Here is a 14,895-nt window from a genome sequence, read left to right on the forward strand (position 1 = left end):
TCCCGAGCACGCAGGGCCTGCCACGACACGCCGCCATCCCTGACATCATTGCCAAAACCGCCCCGACAATGGGCCCTGTGAGCGCGGCCCCCCTCGCGCCCAGCAAAGCGCATTCCCCGCTGCTGAGCTCATCCCACCGCCCCTCCGGTGCTGGCCCCGGGAGCGGCCGGCACACCGCAGCTCCCGCTTGCCTCTGCCGGGGACAGTGAAAGCGCCCTGCACCACTGGAATGGAGCTCAGTGCCCTCCATTGCAAAGCTCTGCATTTTGGGATAGAAACGACTGGAAGCTGGGCAGCTCACAACCCGTTCACACCTCACCATGCAAAGGCAGCCCAAGTTTGCTCAGGACACTCCTGCTCCCCACTGGTTCAGGGTCACCCAGCAGGCTCCCGTCCTGAAGGACTTTAAACACCCTGAAGACTGGTTGTGTTGACCCCGTGGGCAACAGGCTGCCTGGGAAAGCCCCCACAAAGAACCAGGCCCCATGGGACCGGGCCTTGGGAAGGGCTGCAGGATTGTGCCCACGCTGACATTAGCCCCCACAGTCCTGGCGTCAAACACCAGAGGTGGGAAGCACCAGAAAGCCATGGGAATATGCAAGCTGCCTGAGTGCTGATTAATCATTTGGGAATGACTGGTGAAGGAAAGTCCCTGAAGTGGGGAGTGAGCATGCTGGAAAGTGGATTTCTGTTAAATGACAGAGGGAGGGAGGAAGAAAGGAGTCCTCCTGCCTTTGCCACACTGCTGAGAAATGCTTGGCTCAGCTTCTGAAACCAAGTTACAACAAAAACTGCAACTCCCTCCTCTGGGCATGGGATGGGAACGAAAGGGAATGATCTCATCCAAGGTCTCTGCTCTTCAAGGGTCAGTACACTTACTGCCATGGCACAGCAAGGCTTCGCCTTCCCATCAGTGCAGGCTGCTATGCCCGAGTCAGCAACATGACTACCCAATTCACAGGAAACAAGCTCCACTAAGTAAGACATTAAAATTTTAGGCAAACGCAAAACTGTCTAACCTCAGCAAGAAATACTCATCTAGGAGTCTGATAAACTGGAGGTTATTTCATGCACACATGAAAACAAAAAAAGCACCTCCTCACAACACACCATGTGCGTACACAATGAGAAAGCCAAGGCTTGATCAGCAAGGCTGAACTGATAAGAACAGCTGTAAAGTCAGATTTCTGCAAGCATAACACAACAAAACTAAGAACTGTCTCTGAAGCACGAGTGCTTTAAGCACCTCTGCAGGATTAAGGTAATCCTAAATCTCACTGGGTCACTTCAGGTTGCATCAAGGTTACAGACCTGTCTAGTTCTTGCAAAGACCTCCCAGGGCTGGCAGAGGCACTAGGTGACAAGTCCTTAGCACTGTGTGGCATCTTACACGTTCGAAGGAAGGTGACCAAGCTTTGGTGCAGGGGACCAACGGGAGGGTCCATCCTCAGGCACCCGCATGCACCGGAGATGGAAAAGGTGCAAGAGATCCCGATGAAAAAAAAAAGAAAAATAAATAAAGCCTTAGCAAGGACAAAGAGCAACAAATAATCCAGGTGTCCAGACGCCAGAGTGACCTCTGCGCCGCTGAAGAGCATGTTTATTCACCCTGGGGGTAGGTCAAGATAGTTATAAGAAACAGCATGTAAAATCCTGTCGAGATAAATGAGCCCATTCAGATAGGGCTGTCTGACATCTTCTGTGCAGCAGTCACCAGGAGTGAAAGCTGCAATGGATGGAGATTCTGAAGCCAAAACTAACACATGGGAAATTATCAGAAGTGATTACTGTTTGGGGAAATCCTTGGCCACAACATACACCAAGATTAAATTTTTCCATCCCAAACCAGAATTGCTGTACTGACTTGTGATTCACTGTGCACAGGGCTGTTCAAAGGAAATCCCCATTCATGCAGCCCTGCATGGCTCAACCCAGCTCCACTCAACACTGCAGCACCAAAGAGCTCAGGATTGGAGCATACTTTGTGGCCAGGGGCTGGTGACACATCAGAAGATACCCTGCCAGTTACTTCAGCCATGTAAAAGCTTTGTGGTTTGTCTCAGTTTCAATAGTCTCTGAGCACCTAACAGCACTGCTCCATGAAGTTTGTTTTGAAGCATTTAAGCACAAAGACCCTGTTACAGATGCTCTGTAGCCCTCTCTAGGTTAGTGACAATGTTATCCAGGATTTATCAGCAGGTCAGCTCTCTCTGTCCTATTATTTCCATGCGAAGCAATAGGAAAGGTAATTAATCTCTAGCATGCAATTGTACCCCACTGCAGATATGAACAGCCACTTTGGAAATCTCCCTCCAACATCTGAGACATTTCAACATCCGTTTTGACATTCAGACATAAGTACGTGCTCAACATAAACACACAGCCCTGAAAGCAGCCCTTCACCCACACACTGCCACCACAACATGTCTTACCAGGCCACTGCCATTCAGCCTTGCCACAACAGTGCAGAATGTCAAAAATCAGTCATCCTGCCTCCAAGCTCCAGCCACTGCCACAGCACTGCCACGCCAGTGCCCATCAGGGTCGTGACACATCCACACACCCAGGCTGCTCTCTGTGGCTGCACACCACATGCGGACGCTCAAGGCAGTTGCAGTGTCACTACAGACACGTCCATATACTCGCATCCTGCAGTCCTGGCAGGCATCATTGGTTTTCTATGACCACTCTGAAGATATCTCAATGCTTTTGTGTGTAAGCTAGCTAGATGTTAATTCTTCATGAGCTTTCACATACAGACACCCATCCTCCCCTGCACTGGAAACCATGACCATCCTTGTCCAGAAAGGAAGGCCACTCTTCCTGGAAAGTCAATCCTAAAATAAAAAAATACTCAGTGTTGTGCAGCTGCTTCTTGAAGGAAGCTGCTTTCCCCTCTTTCTGGAGATAGGAGTGAAGTTGTTTGAACATATTTTTGTATGCTTGTGCAACCCAGCAGTAAACACTCTTCCATCTGCACATAGCACAAGGCTCACCCTTGGTTGGGATTTGAGCCCTGTGCGTTTAACATCCTACACAGGACAGCGCTGTGTTTATTCAGTTTTGGCTACAAGCTGCTAACATAAGGAATAGACACTTGGCGTGAGGCCCAGGTAGTTCACCCGACAGTGGCAGCCACCATCAGACAGACCTCTTTTGAGAGGAGCCTTCACCAGCAGCAGCACAGCAGTGAATCTGCAGAGGCACAGCCTGCATGGGTGGTCTCTGAGTACCTTAAAGAGGACCATATGGGATTAGTGGTACATCTTTAGCACATATTAGCCACAGCTGTCTGACACACGTTTGTGCGGACCACATACCTGCTCATCCCACCCAAACTCGCTCACCACACAGCCAAGCTTTGCTATGGATGTGTGGGTTTTGCATCGCTCCGAGCAGTCTGTCTCACAGCAGCTGCCACCAGCTGGCCAGCCCTGGCCCCCAGAGCTGCTCTCCCGCACCAGGAGTACTGGGCCATAGATGGGCTCTGCTCAGGAGCCATCCTCCTGCTCTTCCGCACCACAAGCTGCCCCTAGCAAGAGGCAGGAGCAGCTCTACTCATTTGACACCATCAGCCTAATCCAACTTTGTCAGGAGCTGCTCGGACCTAACATGCTCTGGTTGCTAACAGCATTCCTAAGGTAGCCAGAGCTCAGACAGAGGACACCACCTTTCCTCTCCGGAGGCTGGACTTCAAATCTTCCAACTTCACACCAGTCTTTCCAACCTTCACAAGCCAGCAGCTCCCTCCCTGACCTTCAGGGACGGCACTCCACCACACACACACGGACTGAGCAGGGTGCAGGCAGTTACCCAAATCCTCACCAGCTGCAAGATCTCATCTTTAATCTGCAGTCTCACATCATTCACATTTGCAAGCCTATTGTGTTTCTCATTTTTAACACAACACAAAAAAAACCATAAAGCACTCTCTTTATAGGCAATTTTGCAGCAACATTGCAAGCTACACTGCTCTGCCTGATCTCCCATACCCCCTACACTTACCTACCACATTAAGTACAGCATCAGGCCACCTCATTTACCAATTCCTCCATTTCACCATGAAAAATGTTTAGTAACATCCTATTACCTCCATCCAGACAGAACAAAAGTCACACAGCTGTTTGTCATACTCTCAGATGGAGACTGGGCTGCTCCTTTTAGCTTCTACATTTGAGCGTGAATACTTTTGCTGTCCAGGTACCGATTCAGAAGCCTGAGCTACTCTTCTGACAGGTAGAGTTGAAATATTCTGCAGCTTGTTAAAGTTTATGTTTAAGGAATAAAGCCATTTAATTATAATATTTAAGCTTCCTCTGCCTTAGGCTGTGTTTTCACCAATAGTTGCAGCACTTCATGTGAAGCAGTTCATTTTTCCTCCTTGCAATTAAATAGTTTTCTTCAGTTATTTATCTGTATCAGAAAAGCTATTTCTTTAAATACAGAGCTCAGAGCTAGGCTACAAAACCACAGCAAAATTTGAAGTAGATTTGTTGAAGTAGGGTTTTATGCCACTAACTTCAGGGGCTTCCCTGGTTGAGTCAGGGTTGCTCAGCAGAGCTTTCCAGCTGGGAAACCTCAGACATCTCCACTGTTTCCAGGGCTTGAACTAGCAGCTCCTCACTGCAGTCTGCTGCTCCTGGTGCTTTCATAGCAGAGCAAACCACCTTCACGAGCCTCGCTTCGCAGGGTAGCTCCAGACTGTGTCCTCTCAGAAAGTGGTACATTGGGATATACTCAAGTGAGAATCCAGCAGCGATGTGGTTAATTCTCTGGGACAATGCCTTTGCAATACCCTTGTCCTGGTGTCCCCACATCCTCCTATCTCTATAACTGCAGATGTCTGCAAGTCATTAGTGTGCTCAGTAATACTCGCTTAGCAGCCACTAATCATCCCCTGTGACAGCACCAAGGGCAGGGCTGAGCAGCACGCTTTACCACAGCAGCGAGCTGAATGCAGAACTTCAGTTAGTGCTTCTTCATCCCTACATTTTGGGGAAGACTCCAAATCACTGGAAGGCAATTTCAGGCTTTTCCAACTTATTTTGGGTGCAAAAACTGTAACTGGCTACCTGTAAGCCATGCCTGCTTCTGCACAGCTTTGTGGAGCCCCGGGGCACACTGCAGCCCATGGCCATCGGGATCTGGAGGTGCTTCTCAGCAGCCTGGCTTTGTGACCCCTCAAGCAGAGATCTCGCTTGGCCTCTGGTGACTTGATTGAGCTGGCAATCCTTGCTCTTGCTCACTACTGTGGTTAGGTCAGGTTAGTACTATTAGTACAGGAGCTGGTTGATCAACATGAAGCCAACCTCTGCCAGCCAGGGTCTTCTCTTTAGCAGCTGTACTGAGTTGTGGGGTTACTCTCCTCCCTTTGGCCACCCATATTTGATGGAGCTGTTCAGTTGTCCAGCACACACACTGCATTCTCAGTTAAGAGTGTCAAACTCGCTTCAGCCAACACTAGATACCATGGGGCTACAAAAACACAAAGTATTAAGAGAGCATTAAGATGGCACCATTATAAAGGGTCCCACAGTCTCAGTTTTAAAACCTCCATGTCTTGGTCCTGATATCTGACAGTCACAGTGTCTGGCACTGCTGGGCTCAGGCTGTGACACTGGAAGTCACTACTCTTTCAAGAGTCACCGTTTTCCCTAATGGTCACCAGCCTAGTTTTTCTATTTCCTTATAGTGGCATTTTTACCACAAGTCTAAAAGAGTTACCAAAAGAAATAATCCTCAGAGACAACTAAAGCTGTTTCTATTTGACTTTTAATTATATCATTTATCTTGTTCAAGCAGTTACATAAGCTATCAGATATTTGCATGCAGCCACACTGTTAATCAACAGCTGGAACAAAGCTGTAACAACACAATAGCATCCTGAGTCTTCCCACAACCGGTATATTAAGTCTGCTCAGACACCAACTCCTCCCCCACAAGGGAATTTGATAGCAAGCCATGTCCAAGCAAGTGACAACTGCTCAAAGCCACCACAACCAGAAGAGACACCAGCAAACAGCAGCTCTGCAGGAGCATCCAAGTGTTGAAGCAGGTTCAAAGGTGCCTGCCTTGGCTTTGGATTATTTAGGAGACCAACACACAGAACTACTCTGACTCTTGCACAGAGAAGGAAACCTTCCAAAAATTCACTGTCCAGCTACAAAAGTGAAGTAATACTTGATATCTTGCACCATCAAGACGACAGTTAGACACCAGCTTTGTTTAGCAAGCCAGTGTTCCCCATTCTGTAGAGAAGATCAAAAAGAGTCAGATTCATCCAAGATTTGTGTCTCACACCATGACATGTACAAGGCATATTTGTTACACTGCCAGATTCAAATGCATCAGAGGCAAATACAGGACCGTGCACATACCCTCAGCACGGGCTCTTCGTTCCTGTGGTCCAAGTCCAGAGGGACCTCTGGCTACCACTCACCTTATAATCAAGGGAGGAAACAAAGGTCACTGCCAAGATGTACCCATCAGTCTTTCAGCCTTGAGAACTAAACTAGCTCCGAGACTTGGCTTGCCAGTACTTGCCTATGGGAAGTCCACTAAAACTCCCGCACCAAGGTTGTTGTGAGAAATGGGAATGTAAAACAGCTAAATACCAATAAAGGAAGCACAGATAGAGCACACTGGTATCTAGCCAAGGGGAACAGTATTTCCTCTTCTGTGTTTGAATAACCTTCAGATGCACACATGGGTGTTTGCTCACAGCAGCTCCACGCACGGTGCCTTTTGCTGCAGGGCTTCAGAGGGGACGTTCAAGGCTTGCATACACAACGTAGCTCACCAGTTGCCACCTACACCTCGCTCTAGGCCCACCAACCACAGCAGTGCCCTTTAATACAGGCTCAAAAATAGACATATAGTCTTCTCACAAGAGCAGCCACAAACTAATCAAAATCAGCAGGCAGTCACAATAGCCCAAAGCAGCCTGAAACCGCCACGGGCTGTGAGCCATGGAGGAGAGCTGGCCACCAGCATCCCACCCCCAGGTCCAGATGTGCTTGCAGCACCCATGCAAGGCAGAGGAGCTGGTGTTTCAGAGCAGCATTTAATAGCTCAGCCCAGAGCTCATAAGAGCAGCCACAAACTAATCAAAATCAGCAGGCAGTCACAATAGCCCAAAGCAGCCTGAAACCGCCACGGGCTGTGAGCCATGGAGGAGAGCTGGCCACCAGCATCCCACCCCCAGGTCCAGATGTGCTTGCAGCACCCATGCAAGGCAGAGGAGCTGGTGTTTCAGAGCAGCATTTAATAGCTCAGCCCAGAGCTCATCTCGCAGGCAGCTCGAAGTCCTCCTCAGATTTCAGCACAAAAAGCGGGTGGAAACACACCAGCAGGAAGGGCGGCTCCACCGCTGTCAGTTACTGCCCCGCAGCAGCGCAGAGGGCCTGTGGCTGGTGTTGCAAACACTCACACCCCACCCAGGCTTGCAGAACACAGCAAGAGCCTCCCCAGCAGCGCAGCGAGGGCTGCTCCCAGCCCAATTGCTCAGCGCAGCACCCACACCGTGCGAGCACCGGCTGCAGCAACACTGGGACATGCTGCTGTGACAGCCCTTGACCAACTTTTCCCCCACAGCAGGCAGGCTGGGTGTCAGCATGGCAGTCTGTCCGTGCCCACTTCACCCTCACAGGACCCAGCTGCCACGCAGCCCGGCCAGCTCATGCTGGAGTAATTCAATGCTCTGACGAATCAATGCATCACGATTTACAACGTGTCCTGAGGCAAGGGAGGAGCCTCAGCCCATGATGTCATTGCAGCCCACAGCCATTTTGGTGCTATTACTGGATAACGTCGGCTGGAGAGTTCACACAACCTGCTACTGCTGTTGGATAAAACAGCTTGTCCCTTTGCAAGAAATAAAGATCCCAGCCTGTACGTTCAAAGCTCTGCCACCATCAACTTACCAGCCTGAGCAATAAAACTTGCTATATTTCAGTGACACAAAGAAAATAACTAATGAGTAGTAGACAGCTTACTGAGTTGCAAGGAACAGCAGAGGACCACCACCTATTTGACTCGGAGGAAACATCCCATTAGTAACCAGACAGTGCAGCTCTATGTGTGGCCACTCTTCTCAAACAGTTTATTACAGAGCCACGGCTGCTTTCTTCCAAGAGCAGCATCAGCAGGAGGTCTAAACAACCCCAACCCATCACACCCAAGGAGACAGGATTCAGCTGCTCCATCCTCTGCCCATCCACGGGCAGCTCCAGGGCAGCATCTGCTGTGTTACTCAGCATAAGGGGGGGAGGACGTGCAATGCAAGCTTCACTTCCCCAGGAACTTGGGCAAAGCTTCACTTGGATGTTGTTTGAAGTGGCCTAGCTTGGTTTTGCTAACACAAAAAAACCAGGGTTTATTCTTGCAGTGGTTGTATTACAGTTACCACATGGTAGCACAGTAGGAACTAGACATTGCATACATCTTGCTATGGATGTTAGACTTCAACTGCTTACAGCAGAGTAGCATTTACACAAGTAATTGGAATCGATTAGCGGAACCCAAAGCCCACCCCAGCAGATCCGATCCTCACTATAATGTACCAGATGTTATGTTGACACCTGAAAACTTAAAGTTACAGGAGAGACAGAAAGCTGAGGGAGGCTCACAGACAGGTTAGAGACCATGTCAGAGACCAAAGAACCATCTGGTTATGATACAACAAGCACTCACTGCAAGCTTTTCAAGTACAGGAACTAGGATCTATCTCCTAATGATGACCTGGAAGAAAGTGTATTCCCCATTAGGTTACAGAGCCCTGGTCCTTCTTCAGGAGGAACACTAACAGGCAGTGGAGTGAGAGCTACAGAAACCTTTGCCTTGTAGGAGGAAAAAAGATCTGCCCCAAGTCCCCAGAAGCAAAGCCTAGGGAAAAAAGCCTCAAACTTCATTGCATTAATCCAAATCAACAGGCAGAGCTGGCTTAGCCCATTGAATAGAACCTCAGATCTTGCTTGACTCAACTCTGAACCTGAGGTCAAGTTCCCAGGAAGTGCAGTGGTAGCTCTGCTCACCCCACCCAGGCAGCAGTTGCAAGAAGGGTGGGTAGTCTCCACCTCCACACACCTCCACTACTAGAAAAATGCAGAAAAGATACAGCTTTCAGACACAGTACTCTGCATCTGCTACTCTTAGTTTCCCACACACAATGTGAAGGCACTTATCTGCTCACCTGCACCATTAGCATGAATCCAGCCTGCAACAAACTAAGCCTTGTGAGCAGTGGCACACAGTGAAGGCTGTAGCAAAGTCTGCTCAGATCTCCTTACAAGGATGGGCAGTGTCTTCTCTTCACCTTCTCTACATTTTTTTTTAATTCTTCCCCCAACAGTTAACTTTCAGTTACACAGCATTTCCTTCCTCCAGCACAGACATGCCTGGAACATCTGATTCTATTTTTCTTGCCAAGTCCAAGAAAACTGCAGCAGCACATCCTCACCTACCTCCACCTACTAAGAGTACCCATCACCACCTTGGTGCATCTGCACAGAGGTGACTCTCCCTCCCCATGGCTAGGTGCTCTGGGACAGAACCCACAACACTATCAGAGTACACACACAAAAAGCAAGAAAATCTCACAGGAACCTACAGGTTTCTCTGCAGAAGGCCTGGCTGCCTCACCAAGAGTCAAAGCCAGTCTTGATGCTTCATAAACCATGGCCACTGGGACAGGCTCTTCAGGCACACTGGTACCTAGCACCAACAGAGCCAAACTCCAGGGCACTCAGCTTTGCTTCCTCATTACTGTAGTGACTTACAGGTCAGGTGCACCACACCAGGCAGTAAAGAAAGACAGGTCCACAGGCAGGTTCCCCTGATGCTGGTGGCAGAGACCTGGCAAGTGTCATGGTACAGCAGAGCTCTGTTCACACCACCATCTCCTGCACTGCACCGTTCGGCTATGGTGTGCTTGCTTAGCATGTATTGGTGGTTTGGTCTTGGCAGGCCCTTGTTCAGGTCTCATACTGGCTGCATATTAAAGTCTGAGGGGCAGAGAGAAAACTGAATTCCTCTGCAGCTCGGGGCATTCAGAGATCATAGTTGTACTTCCCATTGCTTGAAGCGGACACTGAACAATGCTGGCAATGCAGAGGCACAGCCACACACAAGTTAAGCGCGTTCTTAGATTACAGTTGTAGGCTAGGAAAAGAGTTATCCTGACCCATTTAGATTTAAACATCCCCATGTAAGTCAATACAGGACATGGCATTAGAATATAGAGCAGTTAAGACTTCAGTCCTTGAATAGCTGGCATAGTGTTCAGTGCCTTAAATGAAAAAGCTGTTTAGCACATTAGTCTAACTGGTCCCAAGTAATTTTACTGAAGTTTGATCACTTAACAAGTTTCCGCTCATATGTAAAAGAATGCAAGAACAGTCTGTGTAAGCTACCTTGAAGCTTCCTGTAACTTGGAGCAAATAGCTCATGCAAAGCCACTTTTTCGTTAGACCAGCAGTCCAACTGTTGAAATAAAAGGTCCTGAGGAGACAGTCACTCTCAGAAACCAACGCCACCTCCAGTCTCCGACTATGAGGCCCACTGCCAGCCTATGAAAAATAATTTTCAAGGGGAAGGATTAAAGTGTCACATTTCCAAGAAGCAGAAACCTGCTTCCAAGACACACTGGATATTTTCCAGAAAACACCCTCCAGAGAAGTCACAGGTGAGTGGCAGACAAAATACAAGTGTATTTTGACTACCTCCTTCTGACGTGTTAATAGCACCTGGAGTGAGGCAGAGAGAGACCCTAAGCATACACAGGCTGAAAACACATTTTCCTTTTTTCCGTTTTCAAGCACCTACCTCTAGGTGTTACAGGACAATACATATATCAAGTTCTAGAAAAGACTAACTGTCCTCTTAAAAATTAAAGATTTGCTTTCTCACCCTTCAGTAAGTGTACCAGCAGCCTAGGGAAGAAAGTTGTTTTTTCAACCATCTTCCCAAAATGAGATCTCAAAGAAGTACTCAAAGGACTCAGAGGTCAAGATACTTTCCTCTGTAGAGCATGCTGGAGGTCTGCACTACAGAGCACAGCACACATGTCAAGTACTTGGCCATTAACCAAGACCCCACCTGACACAGAGGTTAAGCTGAGACAGCCCTTCCAGAGGTACTCCTGCAGTGGGGACACTCCAAGACCAATGTCTCCAAGAGGCAAGGACCAACAGACCATGACGATAACCTCACCCTCTCCTCTCCCATCTCCCTCCAGGCATCACAGTGGGACTCTTGACCACCACAAAGACAAACCTCAAAATCAACCACACAAGTGTAGCTGAGGCTGGTGCTGGATCCCAATGACAGCCCGCAGCTGGGAGGCAAGCCAGATCAGCTCACTGATCTGGTGACAGTGCACACCAGCAAAGAGAAACTACATGTTTTTCTGTCTGATCAATCTGACTGCTGCAGTCTAAGATTACAGTTTTACCAAACAAGCCAGCCAATGGGCACCCATCCTGCCTCTGTCAGAGATGTGGAGCAGCAGCCACAAGGACACTGCCAACAGGCACCAAACTGCACCAGAGCGTGCAGCCAGGACCTGCCAGCTGCAAGCCTGGGAGCAACCCGGCAGCAAACAAACTAGAACTGCCTGCCAGGCTTCAGACACACAAGTCTTCTGTTTCTAAGCTACATCAGGTGAGTCCTATTACCTGATATCAGGGTTTCTAGGGACAAGCTCAGTACCAAATTAGCTTCACCCCCCTCTTCTCAGCCACTTGCTGCAGCTTTTACCAATGCATAATGTGGCTCCTGTACAAAGTAATCTACAAAGTCAATCAGCTCCTTCAGCCAAGAGCAAAGCTCTTGTGCTCTGCATTCCTGGCATCCTACTCCTCAGGCCTGTCACACCACAGCCACTCAGCACCCAGGAATCTGTAATTACCTCAGTCTAGCAGGAAAAAAAAGCCAGACTTAACACTTGAGTAGCACAGCGGCTCCCTTGTGTTGAGCAGAAGACATCGTGTTCAAGTCACCTGCCCTAACAACAGCTTTGTCAGAGCTTTTAATCCCATCTTCGCTGGATGGCACAAAGCACCTATGTGCTTTATGGCCGTTTTTACAGCAGACCATACATGTGGTCACATCTGCACTTCAGGCCTGGAAGAAAAGCATCTTGAAACAACCAACAGCTTCTGAGCAGAGCCTAAACAAGGAGTAACAGCAGCAGGAGAGGTTGTGCTCCTGACCGTGCATCCAGAAAGGGCTGTGGTCAAACACCATAAATTTAAACCGATTTCTCTGGGTATAGGCAGACTTCAGTAAAACTTACTTTAATACGCAAATAATAAAAATAAAGAAATGAAAGTTATTTTATTAAATTTATTAAAATAAATAAATAAAAACCTACTTAAAATGGACAAGAATTGAATGCCAAAAGTTTGCTACTGAACACGTTTAAAAGTGAGGTTGTAGTTCAGCAACAGTAGCTAAGCCGTAATACACAGCTTCCAAAATGTTCCTGGAAGTTAAATAATAACTGGAACAGGCACTGCATCCACTTAGCAGAGGTCTGATGGCATTATTAATGCCAGAAATCCAGCAGCCGCAGCTGTCAGGTTTTCCCAGCTGATCTGGCTCAGAGCTGGCCCTAAACAACCCGGGCCCTAAAGACCAACCTGGTCATAAAAGTTCTCTGCCTAAAATCCTTTACTGGTACATAGGTCCAGACTCCATGACAGCCTCGGTTTTGCTCAGCAACACAAAGGATGAGACTGAAAACCAGAAACAAAAATGTGCCCCAAGTTCTTCAGGGCCTGCAGGGAGAAATGCACCCAGGGCAGGCAGCAACCCCAGTCAAGGCTGCACCTGCAAGAGAGGTGGCATGGGCTTCAGCCCCTCCAGCCAAAGGGAGCACCACAAGGCTTGCTTTGAAAGCGAGTTCAGGATGTTTTTTCAGAAATGGCTCAGTTTATCCAGGACTGTATGCAATAGTAGGGCTCCTGTGCTACCACTTGGCTTTGGTGGCACAGCAAGGGATGAAACTATAAACCCCTTCGTGCAGAGGCTGGATATGGCAAAGGCACTAGCAGCCACAGACATTTCATTCTCCAAAGCTTTAACTACTGGTTTGGGTTGGGGTTTGGTTTTTTAGGGCCCTTTTTTTTTTTGATGGGGGGAGGCAAGTTTGGTTGTTTTGTGGGTTTGTTTGTTCGTTTTTTAATAGCCACCACAATGCAAATAAACCACAAAACAGACAAGTCCTGAATGATCGTGGCCACCCTGCAGCTCAGCCTAATCCCGTAAGGGAGCAGCATTTCTAGAAAGGAAGCCGCTGGGAGCCAGGCCTGACCGGACTAACCTTGATCTCCCAAACACGCTGCCCTCGGGAAGTCCCACAGACAAATAGGAAGGCAGCTGAAGCAGCAACATTTTTCTAGGGCAAACAATACAATAGGAGGGGAGTGCTGGCCTGGTGCAAGCATTGTGGCTGGTGAGGAGCTATTGCAGCAGCTGAAGAAGAAAGGTGAGCTCCAATGTTAGCAAAGGCAAGCTCAGTCCAGGAGTCAGCAGCTGCAACTCGAACCCCACCATGTGTGAAGGGAATGCATCTCTAAGTAAAAAATTAGCACTAGCTCTGTTCCCAGCTGCAAGTACATTAGCTGTTTTGCCCTAGGAGGATAATCAGCCATTCAGGGCCCAAGAGTTCCCATCCAAAGCTGCTTTTACACATTAGTAGTGAGGAACAACAGGGTACCCACCTACTCCACCCAGCCACAGCTTTCCAGAGGGCCAGGTCTCTCCCGGACTGGAGAGGTTTATATTTTCTTGCTATTGTAGCTTCCCTCTGAAGTGAAACAGCTTTCACCTTGGCCAAGAGTTTTAGACAACCGAGCAGAACTGCACTCACCCAAATTCAGCTGTGCAATTCATCGAGGCCAGAGTCATCAGGAGGCAGTAATTAGAGTTATCTGGCAAAGAGCTAGAAAAGGCATTCACATTCCTTCCCAGAGATCTCTCAGGCATTCAAATTATTACTTTACAGACTGCAGTTGTGGCCACACCTGAGCCATTCCCAAAACGGCCACCACATGCATTCCTGAGGTATCATCTGCAGTGTGATGTGCATGCCAGCAGCTTTAATTTCGTGAGCAGACCACCAGTTAGTTATCTACCAATTGCTCTCTCCAGTGTGGCATGGGCAGTCGACCCTCATGCCACCCAGGGTGGGCATTAGCTCAAACCACCCATCTCCTGGAGCTAGCACAGGCCCTTGTACATTTTCTACCCACGATCTACCACAGCAAAATGATTAAGGAGAAAATGCAGCCCTGTTCAAAAGCTGCAACTGCACTTAGGCAGGCATTCACGCTAACCTGAACACTGGCATCATCTACTGGGCTCTAGCGAGCAAGAAAAGTCTCCTCGTGCTCCTCTACCACCTATGGCAGTGCATATCTCCCCGCAGCTCACCCCACGAGAGCCAGGGTCCAGCACTCTGCCAGAGCCCAGGGACCCCCTGCCAGCGCTGCAGGAGGGGTCACCGCCTGGGAAAACGGGCTGCACAGAGAGCGAGTGTGCTCTTATGCTGGGTTTCTTCAGGAAAAGCCCTGAAAGCAAAGCCTCACGTATGCAATAGGGACTAAGAGAGGCTCAGAACTGTGGAGCACTGCCAGCCCCGACAGCCGGGCTGTGGGACAGCCCAACTGCACACACAGCCTTAGACCAACACTACACCGCACCCCCAAAGCTCGTTAAAGACAACAGAAGCAGAAATCTCTCGGCTACCGCCCCCCAGCCTGCAGCCCTCAGCGCCCGGAGCCCGTGCACGCTCTGCGGGGCAAAGGAAAAAAAAAGCCACAACAAAACGAGAAAAAAAAAGCAAAAAGCACTCGCTGGGGATGCACTCACCTATGGAGACCAGCTTGATGCTCT

At 48.8% G+C, this 14,895-nt stretch overlaps 1 protein-coding gene across 1 annotated transcript in view; it reads right to left on the reverse strand.

The window, feature by feature from the left end:
- Positions 1-14,895, reverse strand: part of FLNB (filamin B, beta) — a 71,879-nt gene that overhangs the window by 56,589 nt on the left and 395 nt on the right. The window contains exon 2 of the mRNA XM_010182721.1: positions 14,872-14,895. Within this exon, the coding sequence (XP_010181023.1) occupies positions 14,872-14,895 (24 nt within the window). The remainder of the gene's footprint in view (positions 1-14,871) is intronic.

Source organism: Mesitornis unicolor, unplaced genomic scaffold (genome assembly GCF_000695765.1).
Source record: "Mesitornis unicolor isolate BGI_N332 unplaced genomic scaffold, ASM69576v1 scaffold7294, whole genome shotgun sequence".
NCBI classification, from domain to species: domain Eukaryota; kingdom Metazoa; phylum Chordata; class Aves; order Mesitornithiformes; family Mesitornithidae; genus Mesitornis; species Mesitornis unicolor.